The 19,969-nt window shown below is 39.9% G+C and overlaps 1 protein-coding gene and 1 long non-coding RNA gene across 7 annotated transcripts in view; one reads left to right on the forward strand and one right to left on the reverse strand.

Moving 5' to 3' along the window:
• Positions 1-19,969, forward strand: part of LOC142655563 (uncharacterized) — a 131,764-nt gene that overhangs the window by 4,719 nt on the left and 107,076 nt on the right. The gene's annotated exons all lie outside the window — the stretch shown is intronic.
• Positions 6,093-14,442, reverse strand: LOC142655562 (gamma-crystallin-3-like). 3 transcript variants are annotated; one of them, XM_075829890.1, is made up of 3 exons: positions 14,422-14,442; positions 7,137-7,379; positions 6,093-6,368 (listed from the first exon to the last, which is right to left on the reverse strand). In XM_075829890.1, the coding sequence occupies exons 1-3, from the start codon at positions 14,440-14,442 to the stop codon at positions 6,093-6,095; spliced, it is 540 nt and encodes a 179-aa protein (XP_075686005.1). The 3 variants fall into 3 exon arrangements, with proteins under 3 accessions (XP_075686005.1, XP_075686006.1, XP_075686008.1); XM_075829891.1 differs by lacking the exon at positions 14,422-14,442 and adding an exon at positions 8,519-8,527; XM_075829893.1 differs by lacking the exon at positions 14,422-14,442 and adding an exon at positions 8,519-8,527 and having other exon boundaries at positions 6,093-6,361; positions 7,130-7,379.

A 19,969-nucleotide genomic window follows, 5' to 3' on the forward strand; every position in this document is an offset into this window, starting at 1 on the left:
TGCGGACGCAAAAACACGGTCGTGTGCATGAGGCCTAAGTCATAATTGAATCCCTTCTCTGCAGTTGCTTTTTACATAATATTATGAAAATCTGCATTGCTGTAATGCTTTCAGTGATTATGGATAATGATATTCCACTTTTTTGCCGATATATGATTCCATTAAACAACTAAGAAAAAAACAATATAAACTCACATATTATAAAAATCTATTTACCATGATAATATTTAAATAAAATATAGTTACACTATTTGTTTTGGCGCTAAAATTATTGAAGGGGAATCCCGATGTCAGATATTTTTTGCATCTTCAGCAGGGTTGTCATGTTGCCAGGGTGATGCTCTGGGTGAAAAAAACATTTTATTATTTTTTTGGAGTAAATTATATTTTGGGGCTTACTTAGGGGGCACTATTACTATGTGGGGGCAGTGGCACAGTAGAGGCCCTTTTGCTGTGTTGGGGCTTACTTAGGGGGAATTATTGCTTTGTAGGGGAACTAAGGGGGCACAATTATTGTGTGGAGAGCACTGAGGGCACTTTTACTAAGCAGGGGGCACTAAGGGTGAACTTTGACTAAGTGGGGGGTATTAAGGGGACACCATTACTGTGTAGGAGCAGTAATGGCCATTATTACTGCGTAGGAGCAGTAAGGAGACATTATTACGGCGTAGCGGGCAGTAAGGGAACATCATTAACATGAAGGGGCACTAAGAGGGCACTATTACTGTGTGGGGGCAGAAAGAGGGGCGCTATTACTGTATTAATATCACTAAGGTAGCACAAAGTTAGGCACATTATTAAGTAGGGAACTATTACCGTCTGGAGCACTATTAAGGCCTGGTAAAACATAGGGAATCCCTTTTGCAGGCGAGCAATATAGTCAGCGACAATGAGGAAACTGTCACATTCTGCTTTACACATATGCTCAACGTGGTGGTCCAGAAATGTTTAAAGTGGAATAGATTCACTTTATAGAGTGATTATAGAGTGTGTATGAATTTTCTTTTAAGTATTTGTTTTTTTACAAGCAAGAGTCAATAAAGAGAAGTATATTTTTTTTATTGCATTTAACTCCTTAACGCCGAAGGACGGATATATCCGTCCTCAGCAGCTGCTAGTTCGCGCAGGAGGACGGATATATCCGTCCTGTGATGGCGCGGGTACTGCCAGTGTACCCACGCGATCAGCGGCAGGAGCACGGCTGTTATACACAGCCTGGCTCCTGCTGCAACTGCCGGAATCGAAGCGCGCTCCGATTCCGGCAGTTTAACCCATTAAATGCCGCTGTCAATAGTGACAGCGGCATCTAATGTGTTTGACAGAGGGAGGGAGCTCCCTCTGTCACCCGATCGGCGCCCCCGCAAACAAATCACGGTTTGCCGTCGGGTTTCCATAACAGCCGGGGGTCTAACAAAGACCCCCAGGTCTGTCTTCCGCAACTGCCTGTTAGGCCATGCCGGAGGCATGGCCTAACAGGTTGCCTGTCAGTTTTACACTGACATGCAATAATGCTTTGGTATGCTAAGTATACCAAAGCATTATATATGTGATCGGCACATCGCATAGTGAAGTCCCCTGGTGGGACTTAAAAAAAAAAATGTCAATCAGTTAAATAAAGTTTGTTGAAAAAAAATAAAAATAATTACAGTCAAAATCAAATAAAACAACTTTTTTTGCCCAAAAAGTGGTTTTATTCAGTAAAAGTGTCAAAACAAATAACACATACACATATATGGTATCCCCGCGATCGTAACAACTTGACCAATAAAATGAACACATTAATTAAACCGCCGGATGAACGGCGTCCAAAAAAACAACGGCAAAATTCTCTCTTTTCTCCCATTCCCCCCATAAAAAATAAAATAAAAGTTAATCTATAAGTCCTATGTACCCCAAAATAGTACTGATGAAAACGACACATTGGCCCGCAAAAATCAAGCCCACATACGGCCACATAGACGGAAAAATAAAAAAATGACGGCTCTTGGAACGCGGCGATGCAAAAACAAGTATTTTTTTTCTAAAAGGGTTTTTATTGTGCAAACGTAGGAAAACATATAAAACCTTTACATATTTGGTATCCCCGTAATCGTGCCGACCCATAGAATAAAGTTAACATGTTATTTACGCTGCATAGTAAACGGCATAAATTTATAACGTGAAAATTAATGCTGGAATAGCTGCTTATTTTCAATTCTCTCCTAAAATAAAGTTAATAAAAGTTAATCAATATATTATAAGCATCTAAAAATGGTGCAATTACAAAATACAACTCGTCCAGCAAAAAACAAGCCCTTATACGGCTATGTCGACGTAATAAAAAAAAAGTTACGACTCTTGGAATGCGACCATGAAAAAACAAAAAATAATCCTTGGTCATTAACGTGCAAAATGGCCCGGTCATTAAGGGGTTAAGACATGTATCTTTTTGTAACCATTTGGTTTCTAGCAGCCATAGCTTCACGTCTTATGCTTTATATGCACAATATTCTCCACTGTATATATATTATTGAACAGTCTAGAATTTGGCAAATAACTTACTTATTGTCATGTATTTTATTTTCAAGGACTTCTGTCCACTGCTATGACCCTCCTATTCTTTTCTTAAATAGCCTTTCAGTATCTCTAAGATATTCTTGTAGACTATCGTGTCTGTAAGGGGATCATCAATTTTCTGTGGTTCAAGTAAACGGCTCGACCATATTGTTGTCCACTATTGTGTCTATAAGTAAATCCATATTTTACTGTAGTGCACTTAGGCTACTCCATCATTTTCTTGTCAATCTGGGGTTTGCAATTTTTTAGTTTTACACTATGAAATGTTAAATACTTTTGTGTCAAAAAAGACAAAAGTATAATAGGTATAATACCTTTATTGGCTAACCATAAAAGTTCTATATGCAAGCTTTCAGAGCACAGAGGCCCCTTCTTCAGGCAGTTTACAAATGAATGACTTAGAAAAAAGCACAACATTTAGATGTTACACACAGACAATTAGTACATGAGGTGATACATCATTAAGATAAGCCGGGGCAATAAAACTGAGGTTATAGGGGTGATGACTTAGGAGTTAAGGCATCTGGAGTCAGTCTGATGGGGGACGTGACGTGTGTCCATGTAGTGGCTCATAAATCCTGGTGTTAGATTGAGGCCTTGTGTCAATGACTGGAATTTTATCATCATCTTGAATTCCCAAATTTTTCTTTCTCTGTTGTTTTTAAAATGACCCTTCAGAATGAGTACCTTTAAGTGTTTTCCCACGGGTGTATCCACCTCCTGTTTTATTGTATGTCTGTGAAGATTCATCCTGGTTTGTAGTTTTTGTATTGTTTCTCCAATGTAGATTCCTTTATTGATGCACCTTGTACACAGGATGATGTACACCACATTGGAGGATGTACAGGAGAACGTGCCAGTGATTTTATAGTCCTGCTGCGTGTTTGGTATCTGGATGGTGTTTGATGACCAGATGTTGGTACAGGTCTTGCATTTTCTACTGTTGCAAGGAAAAGTGCCAGTCTCTGATGGTGGTGAGAGGGCACTTCTGACCAGGAGATTCCTTAGGTTTGGTGGCTGTTTGTATGCAAGGAGTGGTAAATCTGGGAATATTTCCTTCAGTTTATTGTCTTTGTTAAATATAGGTTGGAGATCAGCAGCAATTTTCCTCAAGATGTTCATTTGGGGGTTGTATATGACCACTAGGGGAACCCTGCTGTTGTCTTCCTTCTTTTTGTACTCCAGAAGATTGCTCCTTGGAATTCTTGTTGCTCTGTAGATCTGATCATCTATAATCCTTGGATGGTATCCCTGTTGTAAGAATGTATTCCTCAGTGATAGCAGGTGTTGTTTTGTGTCTTCACAGTCTGAACAGATCCGTATGTATCGCAGAGCCTGGCTGTAGATGATGGATTTCTTTATGTGTCTCGGATGGAAGCTGTTCCATCTCAGATATGCTGGACGGCCTGTAGGTTTATGGTAGATTGTTGTTTGTATGGTATTGTCTCTCATGTATATGGTCATGTCCAGAAAATGTATTTGAGATGTAGAGTAGTTGAGAGTGAGTTTGATGGTAGGATGGAACTTGTTGAAGTTTTTATGGAAAGAAAGCAGTTCATGTTCAGAGCCTGTCCAGATTATCAGCAGGGAGATGGAACAGCTTCCATCCGAGACACATAAAGAAATCCATCATCTACAGCCAGGCTCTGCGATACATACGGATCTGTTCAGACTGTGAAGACACAAAACAACACCTGCTATCACTGAGGAATACATTCTTACAACAGGGATACCATCCAAGGATTATAGATGATCAGATCTACAGAGCAACAAGAATTCCATGGAGCAATCTTCTGGAGTACAAAAAGAAGGAAGACAACAGCAGGGTTCCCCTAGTGGTCATATACAACCCCCAAATGAACATCTTGAGGAAAATTGCTGCTGATCTCCAACCTGTATTCAACAAAGACCATAAACTGAAGGAAATATTCCCAGATTTACCACTCCTTGCCTACAAACAGCCACCAAACCTAAGGAATCTCCTGGTCAGAAGTGCCCTCTCACCACCATCAGAGACTGGCACTTTTCCTTGCAACAGTAGAAAATGCAAGACCTGTACCAACATCTGGTCATCAAACACCATCCAGATACCAAACACGCAGCAGGACTATAAAATCACTGGCACGTTCTCCTGTACATCCTCCAATGTAGTGTACATGATCCTGTGTACAAGGTGCATCAATAAAGGAATCTACATTGGAGAAACAATACAAAAACTACAAACCAGGATGAATCTTCACAGACATACAATAAAACAGGAGGTGGATACACCCGTGGGAAAACACTTCTCTGGACCAGACCACAGTTTGGCAGATTTAAAGGTACTCATTCTGAAGGGTCATTTTAAAAACAACAGAGAAAGAAAAATTTGGGAATTCAAGATGATGATAAAATTCCAGTCATTGACACAAGGCCTCAATCTAACACCTGGATTTATGAGCCACTACATGGACACACGTCACGTCCCCCATCAGACTGACTCCAGATGCCTTAACTCCTAAGTCATCACCCCTATAACCTCAGTTTTATTGCCCCGGCTTATCTTAATGATGTATCACCTCATGTACTAATTGTCTTTGTGTAACATCTAAATGTTGTGCTTTTTTCTAAGTCATTCATTTGTAAACTGCCTGAAGAAGGGGCCTCTGTGCTCTGAAAGCCGCATATAGAACTTTTATGGTTAGCCAATAAAGGTATCATACCTATTATACTTTTGTCTTTTTTGACACAAAAGTATTTAACATTTCATATTGTCTCTGGCTAACACGGTACTACACAATTTTTTACTGTACTTAGTTTTACACTTAAAGCATATTTTTAATTAAAATATGACTTAGTTAAAGTCAGAATATTATATTACCAGGTCTGCTGAGTGTTTATCTGCACAAAAATATTGTGCTGATTAGAAAGAATAAATGCTTATGAGTCCCCTGTATTCCTAAGAACAGCACTGCCCTTGTCTCTTTGCATCTTCTCCTCTCCTCTTCTTTTCTGGGTGACTGCTGCCAAAAATTTGCTTGAAAATCCCCCAAATCATCAGATTTTGCAGTTGGAAGCTATGGGCATATATGAAATGTGATATTACATAGTGCAAATTTAAATATATGGGTAACCATAAAATACAACCATAAAATGTATTGTCACATTGAGTTTCCACTTTGGCTTTTAGAGGGGGAAACGCGAAGCAAGAGACCCTCGTCTATGGCATCTGTATACTCTAATTATAAACAGTGAGATAAAACAGCATGCTTTGATGTGAAATTTGTAACATAAATGCAAGCTGTTTGTATATCTCAAAAAAGAGGATACAATGTGTGTGCATTCCATAGTGTTCATCAAAATTTAAACTAAGCCAATCTATAGTATCATAATGTGGTGGGTCCATTTAAATACTTTACAAAGTTTACAACGTTATGAAAAAAATAACACTTTTTATTATTATATTCTTTTTATTTAGGTTTCTCATGCGCAAAGCAAAAATAAAATATTTGAATATGTTCCAAAAACAGAATTGAAGTTTTGCAACATTAACATCATCAGTATAAATCTGTGGCTCTCCTAAAAGAGCCGACACGGCTATTCATGGCTCCCCAATCGGAGTATCTCCTGTACTCTCCTAGTCTCAGGTAATACTGACGTCCTTTGTAGTTTGGCTCTTCATAGAATATCCAGTAACCCTCAAGGACATGGCTGGAGTTGATATCATGAAAATGGAATTTTTCATGTACATATGGGCAGTCCTCGGTGAACTCCATCATCTGTCCTCTAAAATCCTCTTTCTCATAGATTCTCACCTTAAAGGAGCCTCGATGCTATAAAAAAAATATATGCATAAATGATAGTATTATTTATATAGTTACTATGGGTTAACCATATAAAAGGTTCAACATGATCAGCCTATTATTATCAAGAAAAAAAACTTGTTTAACAATATAAGCAACCGCATGATCGTCACCTTGCCAACCGTCCATAAATTCACATACAGTCCATAAAAATAGGGAATATTTGGCTAGTATAACAAAAAATATAGATGCATTATTAGGTTACCGTCATTGTAATTATGATTATTTTAAGGTTTACAATAAATTCTGCTAATGTCTTCATTTTAGTATTCTGAGCTATAGACATATAATAATTATAGGGGTTGTTCCATCATGGCAACATTTCCTCTTAGAAACACGGCAATTATTCCTGTGAGTCTGAGTCTTGGGTACCTTCAGCAAACAGTAGAATTTGCAAGGAAAAGTCATGGCCAGCATAGTATTATGTATTTCATGTAGTATTACGTATAACGCATGGATAGCTCGAGTCCATCAGCTTCAATGGAAGCTGCTTTTACAGCTCATAAAGTTTTTTTTCCAGAAACAGTACCACTCTTGTCCAATGGCTGTGTCTGGTATTGAAGCTCAGCCACATACGCATGAAAGGGGACAAGCTGCTATACCAGACACACCACAGACACACACCATTAAGTTTTCCAATGAACTCCGAATAACCTGTAGCTAAGCCCTAAACGTTTGTTTAAGCAATCCAATATTTCTATTACATCTGCAGTTCTATTTCTTAATGTTACAATTCACCTGAGGGGTTAAACGACAAGATCTGATGGAGTCATTAAAACCCATCCATTGTTGGAAATCAGGATATTCTCCCTTTCTGAGGAAGTACTGGTGTCCCTTATAGTTAGGGAATTCATACAACATCCAGTTTCCATTCTCTACTTTGATTGAATTGCAGCGACTGAAGTATGAGTGCAGGTCAGAACAATCAGAGCTGCACTCATAGGAGCGGCCCTGGAAGTTCTTGTCTTCATAGAAGATGATCTGAAATAATGAAGAAAGAGGTAGATTATTCACATTGTTCATTTTTAGCAATCTAAGAACCAGGTATGCTGCTAAAGAATAAATATACAAAAGAAAAAGATTAGGTAGGACAGCAACTAAATTACTACATTTGTGTGTCATCAAAAAATGACCTATTTTTATTAAATCAGGTTTTTATGTTAAACATATATTTTAAGAATTTTTGGTGATTTTTTTTTCATGTCAATATCTATATTAAAACATAATCCTAAAATCTTGCAGTTTTCACTCAGGCCCCTGACCCTCACTACTGACTGACACTTCCTGTTCTGTAGAGATCACTTCTCAGCAGTCATCTCATTATCATTACATACAAGATTACAATGACAGGTAACACCTATATATAGATAACACAGGATCCACCAATGACAACAGATGATGGACACAGCTCCTAGCTATCCCTTACTGCGTATTAACTGCTGCATAGTTCACAGAGCATGCTTAGAAAATTCTCCCATAGAAATCAATGTGGCCCCTCCGGTTCACAGGCCCCTATGATCCATGTCGCTGCTGCAAAGTATGTTTTTAAATGCTGTTAACAGCAAATAAAGTCACTGAGCATGCCTAGAAAACCCTCTTGTTCATAGGTTCCTATGGTCTATGTGACAACTGTAAAGTATATCTCTATTAGCTGTACAGAAAATAGAATAAAAAAATCTACAATCAAAAAATAAAATCAGATTAAAGATTAAATTCCATTACGTTTTACTATTTTGATTTACTTAGGGGGAAAAAAAGTTGATACATTCCGAATTGTGCCTAGTTCATATAATTATTTTTTCCTCTATATAATTTCATATCATCTATCCTTTTGCTGCCCTTCAAAAATGTTTCCCTCTTGCTGCCTTAATATAGATACCACTGACTAAAATGTAAAAATTGGATGATCATATCTGTTTGCTCTTGTATCATTTTCTACAATAACATAGTGACACTGCGTATCATTGACAGTAGATTAACAATTGTATTCAAACTATTTAAACAGATCAGATAATCAGATGCAGTAAATAATACCCTATAACGCATTTTTTGAAGTCACCTCGTATCTTAATTTTCTATATTTACAAATGAGAGCAAGATATATAAAGTTTAGCCTTTACCTTTCCCATTTTGGCTCAGGAGGGTTTCACTGGAAATGTACACTTTGTATGCTTTTTCTGCATTTCTGTCGCTTGCCTTATATACTGTGAGTCCTGTGCTGTTTTTTTTCTTTTTCTATTTTGCAAATGTGAACTGTAATTCATTTTTTTTGTCAACAAAGACAATGAGACAATGAGTAGGTCTTTTCACTTGTGATCTCTCATTGTAGCTTGAATAATGACCATTGTCTTTTTATTTTATTTTTTTGCTATACTATGGGTTTTCTGATGACCTTTGCATCAGCACAACTTGTTCAGAAATGCATGCAGCATTTCCTCCCCTTATACAAAATATAGTAAAATAAAATGTATATAAGGAGATATAGTTCATACTTAAAATAATATAATCCCAGGGAGTAAACTTTATACTGGCTGTATTGATCAGAATTTAAAATATATTAAATCATTAATTAATTTTTTTTATGTAAAATAGACTGCAGTTGATATTTGTGTTGTGTAGTAAAATAGCACACACGACTTGGAAAAAGTGGTACATTCCAGATCTTTGTGTTATGAATTTTAGATTTAAAAAATGCCTATTTTTTACCCAAAATTATGAAATTATTTGCTTGACTTTAGCCCAAGCCAGCTATTTGTATTATAGAGACACTATGGGAAAGGTGCCTACGGTGAATGAATTGCTATTCTTTGTAAGAAGTATGTAAGTTCCTGTAAGTTGTATGTAAAAATAGGGATATGTAGTTTTCTTCAATTAATGGGTTTTACTATTGAAATGGATTACTCTACTAGAGAAAAACATAACATCTCAACCACTCTGCTGCTTCTGTAATACACTGCAGATTTTCCGCAATGAAATTTGATGTGGGAAATCCACAGCTAATCTGCCCTATGTGAACATACCCTTGCAGATATGATACGAAATATTCTACATAGGGCCGGCTCCGGGTTTATGTGGGCCCTTGGGTGATGCAGAATTAGTGGGCTCCTTTGCATTGGAACTCACAGCGGCAGAAAAATGTCAGAAAACGGCAGTTTATGCCCCCATATAAAAGTTAGGCCCTGTTTATTCCACCATGTAGAAGTTAGGCCCCAGTTTGTGCCCCATATATTTAGTGCCCTCTGTAGATAGTGCCACAGTGCCCCCTGTAGGTAGTGCCACATAGCCCCCCTCATAGGTAGTGCCACACAGCCCCCTCGTAGGTAATGCCACACAGCCCCCCACGTAGGTAGTGCCCCACAGCCCCCCTAGTAGGTAGTGCCCCACAGCCCCCCTCATAGTTAGTGGCCCACAGCCCCATCGTAGGAGCGGAATCCCTGGCCAGAGTGTCGGCAATGTTCTGCCTGTGGATTCCACTCCTGGAGGTGCCATGATGGCAGTGTCAGCTCCCGGCAGCCGAGTAGGCCCCCCCAAGGGTAGTGGGCCCCAGCACTTGCCCGGGTTAGCCAGGTGCTGATACTGGCCCTGCTTCTACATCCAATGTTGTGTACCTGATTCTGTGCACTAAATGTCCTATTAGGTGTCTCGTCGTTGGAGAAACAGGACAGAAACTGGACGCAAGGATGAGGTCTCATTGCCAAACATTTAAAGACAAAAAGGCACATTTACCTGTCGCTAACCATTTTTGTAGCCCAGGACACAATGAAGAACATTTAAAAGTTGTTATATTGAAAGGCAATCTCAAATCCCAAAAAGAGAGAAGGGTCTGGGGTAACAAATTTATGATAGTCTTTGACTAAGGTATCATATCTGCAAGACTGCTGTCTTGTTTCTCTTACTGAGAGCAATAAAACTTTTACAACTGGCTAACACAGTACAAAAACGTTTTATTTTGAAAGAATAAAAACAACAAAATAGATGGAAAAATAGGCATTAGTACCTTACAGGTATAAGGAGCTTACAAGGAATGGTACATGGTTTAAATGTCCCCGGCGCCACGAGTATATGGAGGTGGCCCCTTTCTGTTCAGTGCTTTGGGCTTTCACTGATCCCTCTTCTGCCTCTCCCCCCTGTTCTGAGTGACAGATCTGGCAGTCTCTTGATTGGACACAAGAGCCGGAATATTGCACATGAATGGGCCACCTCTGTAGCACTTGTGACACGGTGCACAGTACATTAAAACCTTAATTTCCCGGGCAAACAAACTGCATGGCTATCACCTCTTTCTCTATATGCTGCTGTCAGCAATTATTAGTGGTCAAAACTACTGTCAGGTTCCGTTTAACCGGCTGAATGGGCTGATGTCTTATTATATATTTTTTATTACCTGCACCCAATGCACTCAGAAAGGCCCTGCACAGAAAAAAATAAAAAGAATATTATAATAGTACTAATATAGAAGAAGTAGAGGACTGTAATTTTCTCTCTCACAAAAGGAAAAATTATATAATCCAGGGTTGTCATCCTCATGATTTATTTATTTTTCTGGATTTTTTTTTTACAGATTTGATAACCAAAAATTATTATAATTATAAACCTAATTATTAAGAACAGTGGAGACTATAAAATTATGATGATTATATTCTTGATGATACCTGAAGAAGCGCATCCAGTTTAAATTTTTTTTTACAGATGCAGATCTACGTTTATTAAGTACACTGGAAAAAAGTGCCCGATTTTATGGTGTCTGTGAATTTATGGACAGTTGGCAACCATTGATGAAAATTTATTTATTTATTTATTTTAAATGTATGTTAAATGTCTTACTGGGAATCTGGATTGCTGGTACAGTAAGTTTTGTTCTACTTCTCTGTCAGATTCTAGAGCAGGAAAGAAGGCGGCACAATAACACACTGGCTGAGCTAACACACATACTGAGCTAAGCACAAATCTGTCTCCACACTGAAAATCGCACCAGAATGATTCTGCATTGACTCAAATAGGAAGCCTGTGTCAAACATCACACAATTTCACAGAAAACGAAAAAAAAAACAGGAAAATTAAATCCATCTCTAAGGCTGGGTTCACACAACCTATTTTCAGGCGTAAACGAGGCGTATTATGCCTCGTTTTACGCCTGAAAATAGGGCTACAATACGTCGGCAAACATCTGCCCATTCATTTGAATGGGTTTGCCGACGTACTGTGCAGACAACCTGTAATTTACGCGTCGTCGTTTGACAGCTGTCAAACGACGACGCGTAAATGGACTGCCTCGGCAAAGAAGTGCAGGGCTCTTCTTTGCCACGTAATTTGAGCTGTTCTTCATTGAACTCAATGAAGCACAGCTCAAGATTTACGAGCGTCTCAGACGCCTCGCAAAATGCGAGGAGGAGCATTTACGAGTGAAACAAGGCAGCTGTTTTCTCTTGAAAACAGTCTGTCTTTTCACACGTAAATGACAGCTAGCGTGTGCACATACCCTAAGAATTAGGAAATTGTAGAGCCACAACTACTTGGAAAGGAGTTTATGGAAATACAAATACACGTCACTTGAGATTTTGCCCCCTCCCCACTGTAGTCAGAATAGAGCTTGTGCTCTCCTCTCTGCTACTGAACTCTCCCCATTCCAGCGGGGTGTCCGGCTAGAGGGACGGTTACAGCCGTAGGCCACGGCTTCAGCCGTGGGCTGCATCAGGTTGTCAATTCATCCTGCGGGTCTCCTCCTTTCCACTGCTGTCAGACCCACGCCTGAGCACCTAATCTGTATATTAACCCCTTAGTGTACAGCCTATTTTAGGCCTTAATGACCAAGCTATTTTTTACGTTTTTCCATCTTCTCATTCAAAGTGCTGTAACGTTTTTATTTTTGTGTCGACATAGCTGTATAAAATCTTGTTTTTTTGTGGGGCAAGTTGTATTTTTAATAGCACCATTTTGGGGTACATATAATTTATTGATTGACTTTTATTAACTTTTTTTGGGGGGGAATAGAAAAAAACCCCAGCATTTTTGCCACTCTTTTTTTGCATCCTAAATTTACACTGTTTACCGTGTGGTATAAATAACACAATAACTTTATTCAGCAGGTTGTTACGATTGTAACAATACCAAATTTATATAGATTTTGTATGTTTTACTACTTTTACACAGTAAAAACACTTTTTTTTCAAAAATGTTTTTCTGTCTCCTTATTTGAAGAGCCATAACTTTTTTTATTTTTCTGTTGATGCAGTTGTATGAGGGCTTTCTTTTGCAAAATGACTTGTAGTTTTTATTGGTACCATTTTGGAGTAGATGCGACTTTTTGATCACTTTTTATCAGATTTTTTTTTTAAGGCAGGATTCACGAAAAACAGCAATTCTTGCATTGTTTTTTTATTTATTTTTTTACGGCGGCCGCCGAGCAGGTTAAATAATATAATAACTTTATAGTTGGGGTTGTTACAGACACGGCGATACCAAATATGTGTAACTTTTTAACTTTTTTTCTGTTTTTTAATAATAAAGCATTTTGTAATTTTGGGTTTTTCATTTTTTAAACTTTTTTATTAGTCTCACTAGGTGACTTCACTATGCGATCATCTGATCGCTTTTATAATACACTGCAATACTTCTGTAATGCAGTGTATTACTGCCTGTCCGTGTAAAACGGGCAGGCATCTGCTAGGCCATGCCTCAGACATGGCCTAGCCGGCATTAACTAGAGGCAGACCTGGGAGCCTTTATTAGGCCCCCAGCTGCCATAGAAGACACCGGCACCCTGCGATCGCATAGCAGGGTGCCAGTGGGATGAGAGACGGAGACCCCTCTCTCCCTAACCACTCAGGTGTGGCACTCACTATTGAGCGCCGCATCTGAGGGGTTAAACAGGCGAGATCGATACTTATTTCGATCTTGCCCATTCGAGCAGGTCTGCTCCCATATCTCAGCTACTGGAGGTTGCTGAGTGCAGGGAGATTTAACTGCTCATGTCGGCGTTTATTTCTCCGATGCAGCGCCGCAAAAAGGCAATTGCATTGGAATAAAGCCCGTTAGTGGCCGCTGTAAAAACACTAATGGGCGGTCACTAACGGGTTAAGTTACATACTTATTTAGCTCTTTATTTCTGATCCTAATCCTAACCTTGGCTCTGTTTTGGATCTTGCTCCTTGAATTTGTCATCTGTTACCTGTTGCCCTACTATTTTCTTACCCTCAGACAATTCTTATACTACGATTACCTTCATACTACGTACCTCATTGCGGGGGTTAAAGGTGAAGAACAGGGAGAATCCTTAGGCTCCGCACACCAGTCTAGCTAGCCCCAAACTTATGCCAGCTGAGAGGATCCACATCTTTGGTGGTATTCGTAACAGTATCTGCAGGCCATGAATCCCAAAAGTGCTGAAATGTCTACTCGCCGGCCTGTCTGGCTATAAACTTTCTAAACAAGTGGCCCAGCAAGTCTGCCAGCGAGAAATTATACAAGCACATGGAGGAATTTTTAGTCACTTCGATGCTTGTCAGCCGACAGTCTCTGCTCCAGTAGTCCAGCAAACCCCCATTGTGACCACCCCACTAGCACCTTCCATTTTGGTGCCTCCGCTTCATCTACTTGTACCTCCATGATTTCCCAGGGATTTGTCGAGGATTTACTGTACATTCTGACCTCACCAATTCTATTCTGACTTTACCAAAGGGGCTTATGTGACTTTGTTGCTCTCGGGAGAGGCTCGGGCTTGGGTGTGACCATGAAGCAAACTTATCATATTATGCCTTTTCTTGAGGATCCAGTCAGTCAATATGTCTTCAAATTTTGGGATCAGAACTGGCATGGAACAAATGAGGCTTTGGTGGCAGCCTTCTGTGAAGAATTATGGGGCAATATCAAGGACGAATTGGTGGAGTGAGATCTACTCTCAGCCCTAGACCACCCTATTTCCCAAGCTACCAAAGCGGATCTTTGTTACTTGGAGAGATTTAAAAAAAAAAGAGTGCACTTGCCAATATTCTAAGCTGGATCCTACTTTCAATAAATCTCCAGCCTTAGTTGTGAAAGAGCCCATGCAATTGGGTCCCACAGCCCTGTCTCAATTAGAGAGGTTTTGCTGTTTGACCCAGTTGCTGTGTCTTTACTGTTGACATAAGAGACATATTGTTGAGAGTAGGGAGATTACCTTAGGCCTACCACTTCCTTTCCCCCAATTTTAAATGACTGGTACTCGTAAGCTTCAAGGCTCATCATGAGTCCTGCCTTTTGTGGACTTTGGTACTGCAGACAGTTTTATCAAGTATTCCCTCGTCAAAAAACTTCTGATTCTTAACCTGCTTTACGGACCTCTATTTCTCACCTCTGTCAAATAATCGCTCATCTCACAGGGTCAGGTTAGTCACATAACGGTCCCTGTCCGGCTTCAAGAGGAAGTTCTTCATACTGAAGAGCTTTTCTTCCATCATTTCAGCAGTCCAGTCTCCTTGGGATTACTCTGGCTCAGAAGACACTCTCCATCTTTAGATTAGTTGTTAGGTCAGATAGTTTGCTGGGGGTACTTCTGTCTCCAAGATCTCTTACTTCTGCTCATGTCGATTTCTCCTTCGTCTGGTGTATAACCTCAATGTCTGGATTTAGCGAATATTTTCTTAGCAGAATGTAGAGACTCTTTTGATACACTGTTCCTATGATTGTGCCGATCCGCTTCTTTCAGGCCACATTTCCCCCAAGGGAAGGAGAATCCACTTTCCCTACGAGAAACTGAGGCAACATCAGTCTTTATTAAGGAATCTAGAGAGAGGGTGTATACAGGAAACGTCCTCCACTGTTGGAGACAGAATCTTTTTTGTTAATATCTAAATGGATTCCTGAGGTCTTCTATTGACTACAGTGGACTGTAGTGCAAACGCTCATTCATCGATTAATCGTATCATTTATGCGACAATAAATATTAAATCTCCCTGTGTAGTAACGATTGCATGTCCCCATACATTACAATCAAATCATTGCTCCTTGTGAAAGCTGTCTCGTTAATCGGCACACATTTTCGTGGGACTATATTGACTGGTGTAAAAGGAAATTTATTTCTGATATTTAAGGACTTCATCATGTCTGTTCCACAGGACTGGCCGATAGCATTTGTGGCGCAAATATTCAAAAAGGTGTCGAAAAGTCGACATGGAACCTATAGGCCTGTAAGTTTAACTTCCATTGTGGGTAAAATATTTGAAGGTTTTCTAAGAGATTCTATTCTCGAGTATCTCAATGAAAATAAACTGGTAACACAGTATCAGCATGGGTTAAGAGGGACTTATCTGTTAAACTCATCTGAACGGCTTCTATGAAAAGATAAGTTCTAGACGGGACCTCTGTTAGGCCCTGTTCACACTGAGTGTTTTGACACTTTTTTTGCCGCGGAAACCGCCGCAGGAACAGCTGCAGATCCTGCGGCAAAAAAATGCCTAAATTGCCTCCCATTGATTTCAATGAGAGGTGGAGGCGTTTCTTTCCCCTTGGGGAACCAATCAGCGTCATACACTTCTCCCCATTCATTTACACAGCAGATAGCGATATAGCTATATTGCTATGTGCAGCCACATAAACACACTATAACGTTACTGCAGTGTCCTGACAATGAATATACATTACCTCCAGTCAGGACGTGATGTGTATTCAGAATCCTGACACTTCGCTAATACAATCCCGACACTACAGCACAGCAAGCGTAATCTCGTTTGAAATGACAGTTTACAGCGTAATCTCGCTGGAACCATGACAAGGGGGCATCCTCTACGTCTAGAGCACAGAAGGTTTCACCATAAATATGGATTTTGTGATGGTTGGTTCATCATTCGAGGAGAGCCTGAAAGCCTCTCCTGAAAAATATAATACTACAAGTTATGAGTACTAGATTCTGGAGATGCTATGTTGATCCAGGGATTTATTCTGACTGCTATATTGGAGTTGGGGAAGAATTTGCTCCCTAATGATGCAATTGGCATCCATCTCATAGGGAGCCTTGGCTTCCTCTTGATCAACATAGTAGGATTATAGGTTGAATTAATGGACTTGTATCTTTTCAACCTTATCAACTATGTAATTATAATGGGTGGTTACATTCTTGTATGGGTAAGGGTATGTTCACAAGCAGTGACCAAAAACGTCCGAAAATACGGAGCTGTTTTCAGGCGAAAACAGCTCCTGATTTTCAGACGTATTTGTAGAAACTCGCGTTTTTCGTGGCGTATTTTACGGACGTTTTTGGAGCTGTTTTTCAATGGAGTCAATGAAAAATGCCTCCAAAAACGCCCCAAGAAGTGACATGCACTTCTTTTTCGCTGGCGTCTTTTTACACGCCGTATTTTGACAGCGACACGTAAAATTAAGGCTCGTGGGAACAGAACACCGTAAAACCCATTGAAAGCAATGGGCAGATGTTTGTAGGCTTATTAGGGGCATTTTTCAGGCGTAATTCGAGGCGTAAAACGCCCAAATTACGTCTGAAAACACTGCGTGTGAACATACCCTAACAGCAACTCCCAACTTATCCTTACCATTGTTCAGGCCATACTGGGAGCTGCAGTTTTATATATATATGATACAATTATGACTGTTACACAGCATGGTTTACACTGACTTCATAGTTTATCTCCCTACTGATTATAATTCTGGTACCATATGTATTAGCGTCGCTGAGTTCTAGTACTGTATATGTATACTGAGTTTTGGTGCCATATTTATTTACTGTGCTTTGTTCTTGTACTATATATATGTACTAAGTGTGATTCTGGTGCCACATTGATTTATTACACTTAGTTCTGGTACTGTATATTTGTTCCGAACTTGTTTCTGGTGCTACATTTAATTACTGTGCTTAGTTCTTTGTACCATATTTATTTACTGTGCTCGGATATTTACTGTATTTATGGAATGAACTAGGTTCTGGTACTATATTTATTTACTGAGTTTAGTTCTGCTACCGAATTTATTTGCTCTGTTTGGATCTGATACAGTATTTACGTATAAAGCTTAGTTCTGGTATCATATTTATGAATTAAGCATGTTTCTAATATGGTATTTATGTAATGAGTTTTGTCCTGGTATTTGATCTATGTACTAAGCTCGGTTCTGTTACCATACTTATGAACTGAGCTACGTCCTGGTACCGTATTTATTTACTCTGCTTGGATCTAATAGAATATTTATGTAATGAGCTTTCTTCTGGTACAGTATTTATGTACTGAGCTTGGTTTTGTTACTGTTTTTATTTACTGAGCTTAGTTGTGGTAACATTTTTATGATCTGAGCTTAGATCTAGTACCGTGTTTATTTACTCTGTCTATATCTGACACAGTAGAAATGTAGTCAGCTTTGTTCTAGTACTGTATTTACTAAGCCAGTGGCGTAGCTGTAGGGGTCGCAGCGGTCGCAATTGTGACTGGGCCCCTAAGCCAGAGGGGCCCACAGGCCTCCTCTCGCCACACTAAGACTGAATGTATTATTACTTCTTTAATACACTCTTTGCTTATAAAGTGCATGTGCAGCAGCGTGTGTATCGAGAATCCTCCTCCCATGACAGGGTTGTCTCATCACAGCTCATTCTCTCCAGAAGTGCAGGACAAGCCTCTTTCACATAGTTATAAATGTTTTTTTTCTTTTTGATATCACTTCTACTGTGTTGGATCCTTTCTGCTTCTCTCTGTTCTTTCTGGGTTTGGAGGCGGCTTTACAACCTGCTCCCACTTGACGGCAACCAAAGCTCCCCTCTCCCCTCCATATTAACAGAAATCTACTATGCCACAATTATCTCCTGGTTCTGCCACTCGTAAATAAAAGGACTGAATGGGAGAAGTTCGTTTTGAGAGTGGGACAGTGTGGGGCAGTATGATAACAGAGCTTACTAATTAGTAGTCCTAATTTATTTCAGGGCAGCTCCAGCCTCCAGGCTAGAAGTTACTGTGGGTCATGTTTGCACATTACACGAGTTCTGGAGCTGTGATGTAATATGAAACACAGAGCACTGCCAGTTTATGTGTCCACTGGAAACTATAGATAATAAAGAGGCTGCTCCTACAGGTTTATTAGACAATATATAGTAACAGGTTAATTTTCCCATAATCATAAATTATGATAATTTTCTGATCACTGGGACCCCCTCCGATCTAAGAACAGGGGTCCCGAACCCACCATTTCTCCTCACTGTGAGCAGGACATTAAATGGGGCGGTGGTCGAGCATTGCGCGCTGCCGCTCTATTCAAAGCCTATGGGAATGACGGAAACAGCCGAGTACAGCACTCGGCTGTTTCAGTCATGTTCATAGACAATGAATGTGGCGATAGGCGCATGCTCAACCACCACTCCATTTAAGCTGCTCCTCACTGCGGGGAGTACCATGATGAGGATCAGGGGGTTTGGGACCCCTGTTCCCACGATTGATGGGGTCCCAGCTATGAGACGATTATCCCCTATCCTGTGGATAGGTGATAATTTATGATTCTGGGAAAACCCTTTGAATAGGTTGCAATTAATAAAATTATTAACTGCCCAGGTTGAATTTATCCTGTAACAAACACTTGAGAACAAGGAGTCATTACGCCACAGATCATAGAAAAATGTATACATTTTATTACATACAATATTATAAACACAGAATATATAAAAACAAAACGAGGTTCTAAAAAATGGAGTCTATGTGTGGATCACTCACAAAACCATAGTACAACCATAGGCATAGTGTAATGCTAAACACTTGCAAATATCTATACTAGCTTATGACCAGGACCATTAGGTGAATACTGTCTAGTACAATTAGTGCTAAGTGAATTTACTATCCTTTGTTTCAAATGTCACCATACATAGCCTTAGGATATCAGACACGTGTTAGGTCCTGTTAGAAAAACTGTATATAAATACTCTATACATAGTTCAGGACACAAGTCAGGGGAGATATTAACCTGAAATGGCCGGAAATGAAAAAACTACGTCCACCTGGTAATACCAGGGGGGCCAGTGTAGCAAGTCTTACCCATTAAGTTGGAGGTAAAGTGGTCCACACGGTAGCTAAGCACTCCGACGCGCGTTTCGCAGGTATCGCTTCCTCAGGGGGTGTAAAGTGCTGTGTAACCTGTCTTCTTAAGTAGTGTCCCAAGTCGTCTGTGAATGTGTTTCGGTCTGTCCAATTACCTGGTCTACGGCGCATTCGCGGGATTATCTGAGGTCGCGAGACCTCTATCGCCAGTTGTCACAAGGCCACTGCGCGTGCGCGTCTCCGAGGACGCGTCTCTAGGGAGACAGCGCAGGCGCAGTGCCCGTGTACTGACGAAAGGAGACAGAGGCGGGCACTTGACATCACCGCAGTCTGCGCATCCCCAGGGAGAGGAGAATATCCGTAGTGAGTCTATCTGTGTATATCTACACCAGTCATTTCAAAGGCATCTTCCCATGCTTCGTATACAGAGCCAAAAAGAAAAAGTGAAAGTGAAACCCTAATATTTAGGCTAATATACAGTGACATATGATCAACCTAGGTTGAATAAATAGCAGTACATCCTGCACAAAATGTGGAATAAATACAAAATAGCAGGTAAAAAAGTAATTAAAT

Source organism: Rhinoderma darwinii, chromosome 6, assembly GCF_050947455.1.
Source record: "Rhinoderma darwinii isolate aRhiDar2 chromosome 6, aRhiDar2.hap1, whole genome shotgun sequence".
NCBI lineage: Eukaryota > Metazoa > Chordata > Amphibia > Anura > Rhinodermatidae > Rhinoderma > Rhinoderma darwinii.

What these genes read in the sequence shown, in the direction of transcription:
- LOC142655562 (XM_075829890.1), bottom strand. Translation starts at nt 14,442, where the DNA reads ATGGGCTCTTTCACAACTAAG. An exon ending in TGGGCTCTTTCACAACTAAG is followed by an intron (nt 7,380 to 14,421) that starts GCTGGAGATTTA and finishes TCATTATTTCAG; the next exon opens with ATCATCTTCTATGAAGACAA. An exon ending in CTTGTCGTTTAACCCCTCAG is followed by an intron (nt 6,369 to 7,136) that starts GTGAATTGTAAC and finishes TTTTTTTTATAG; the next exon opens with CATCGAGGCTCCTTTAAGGT.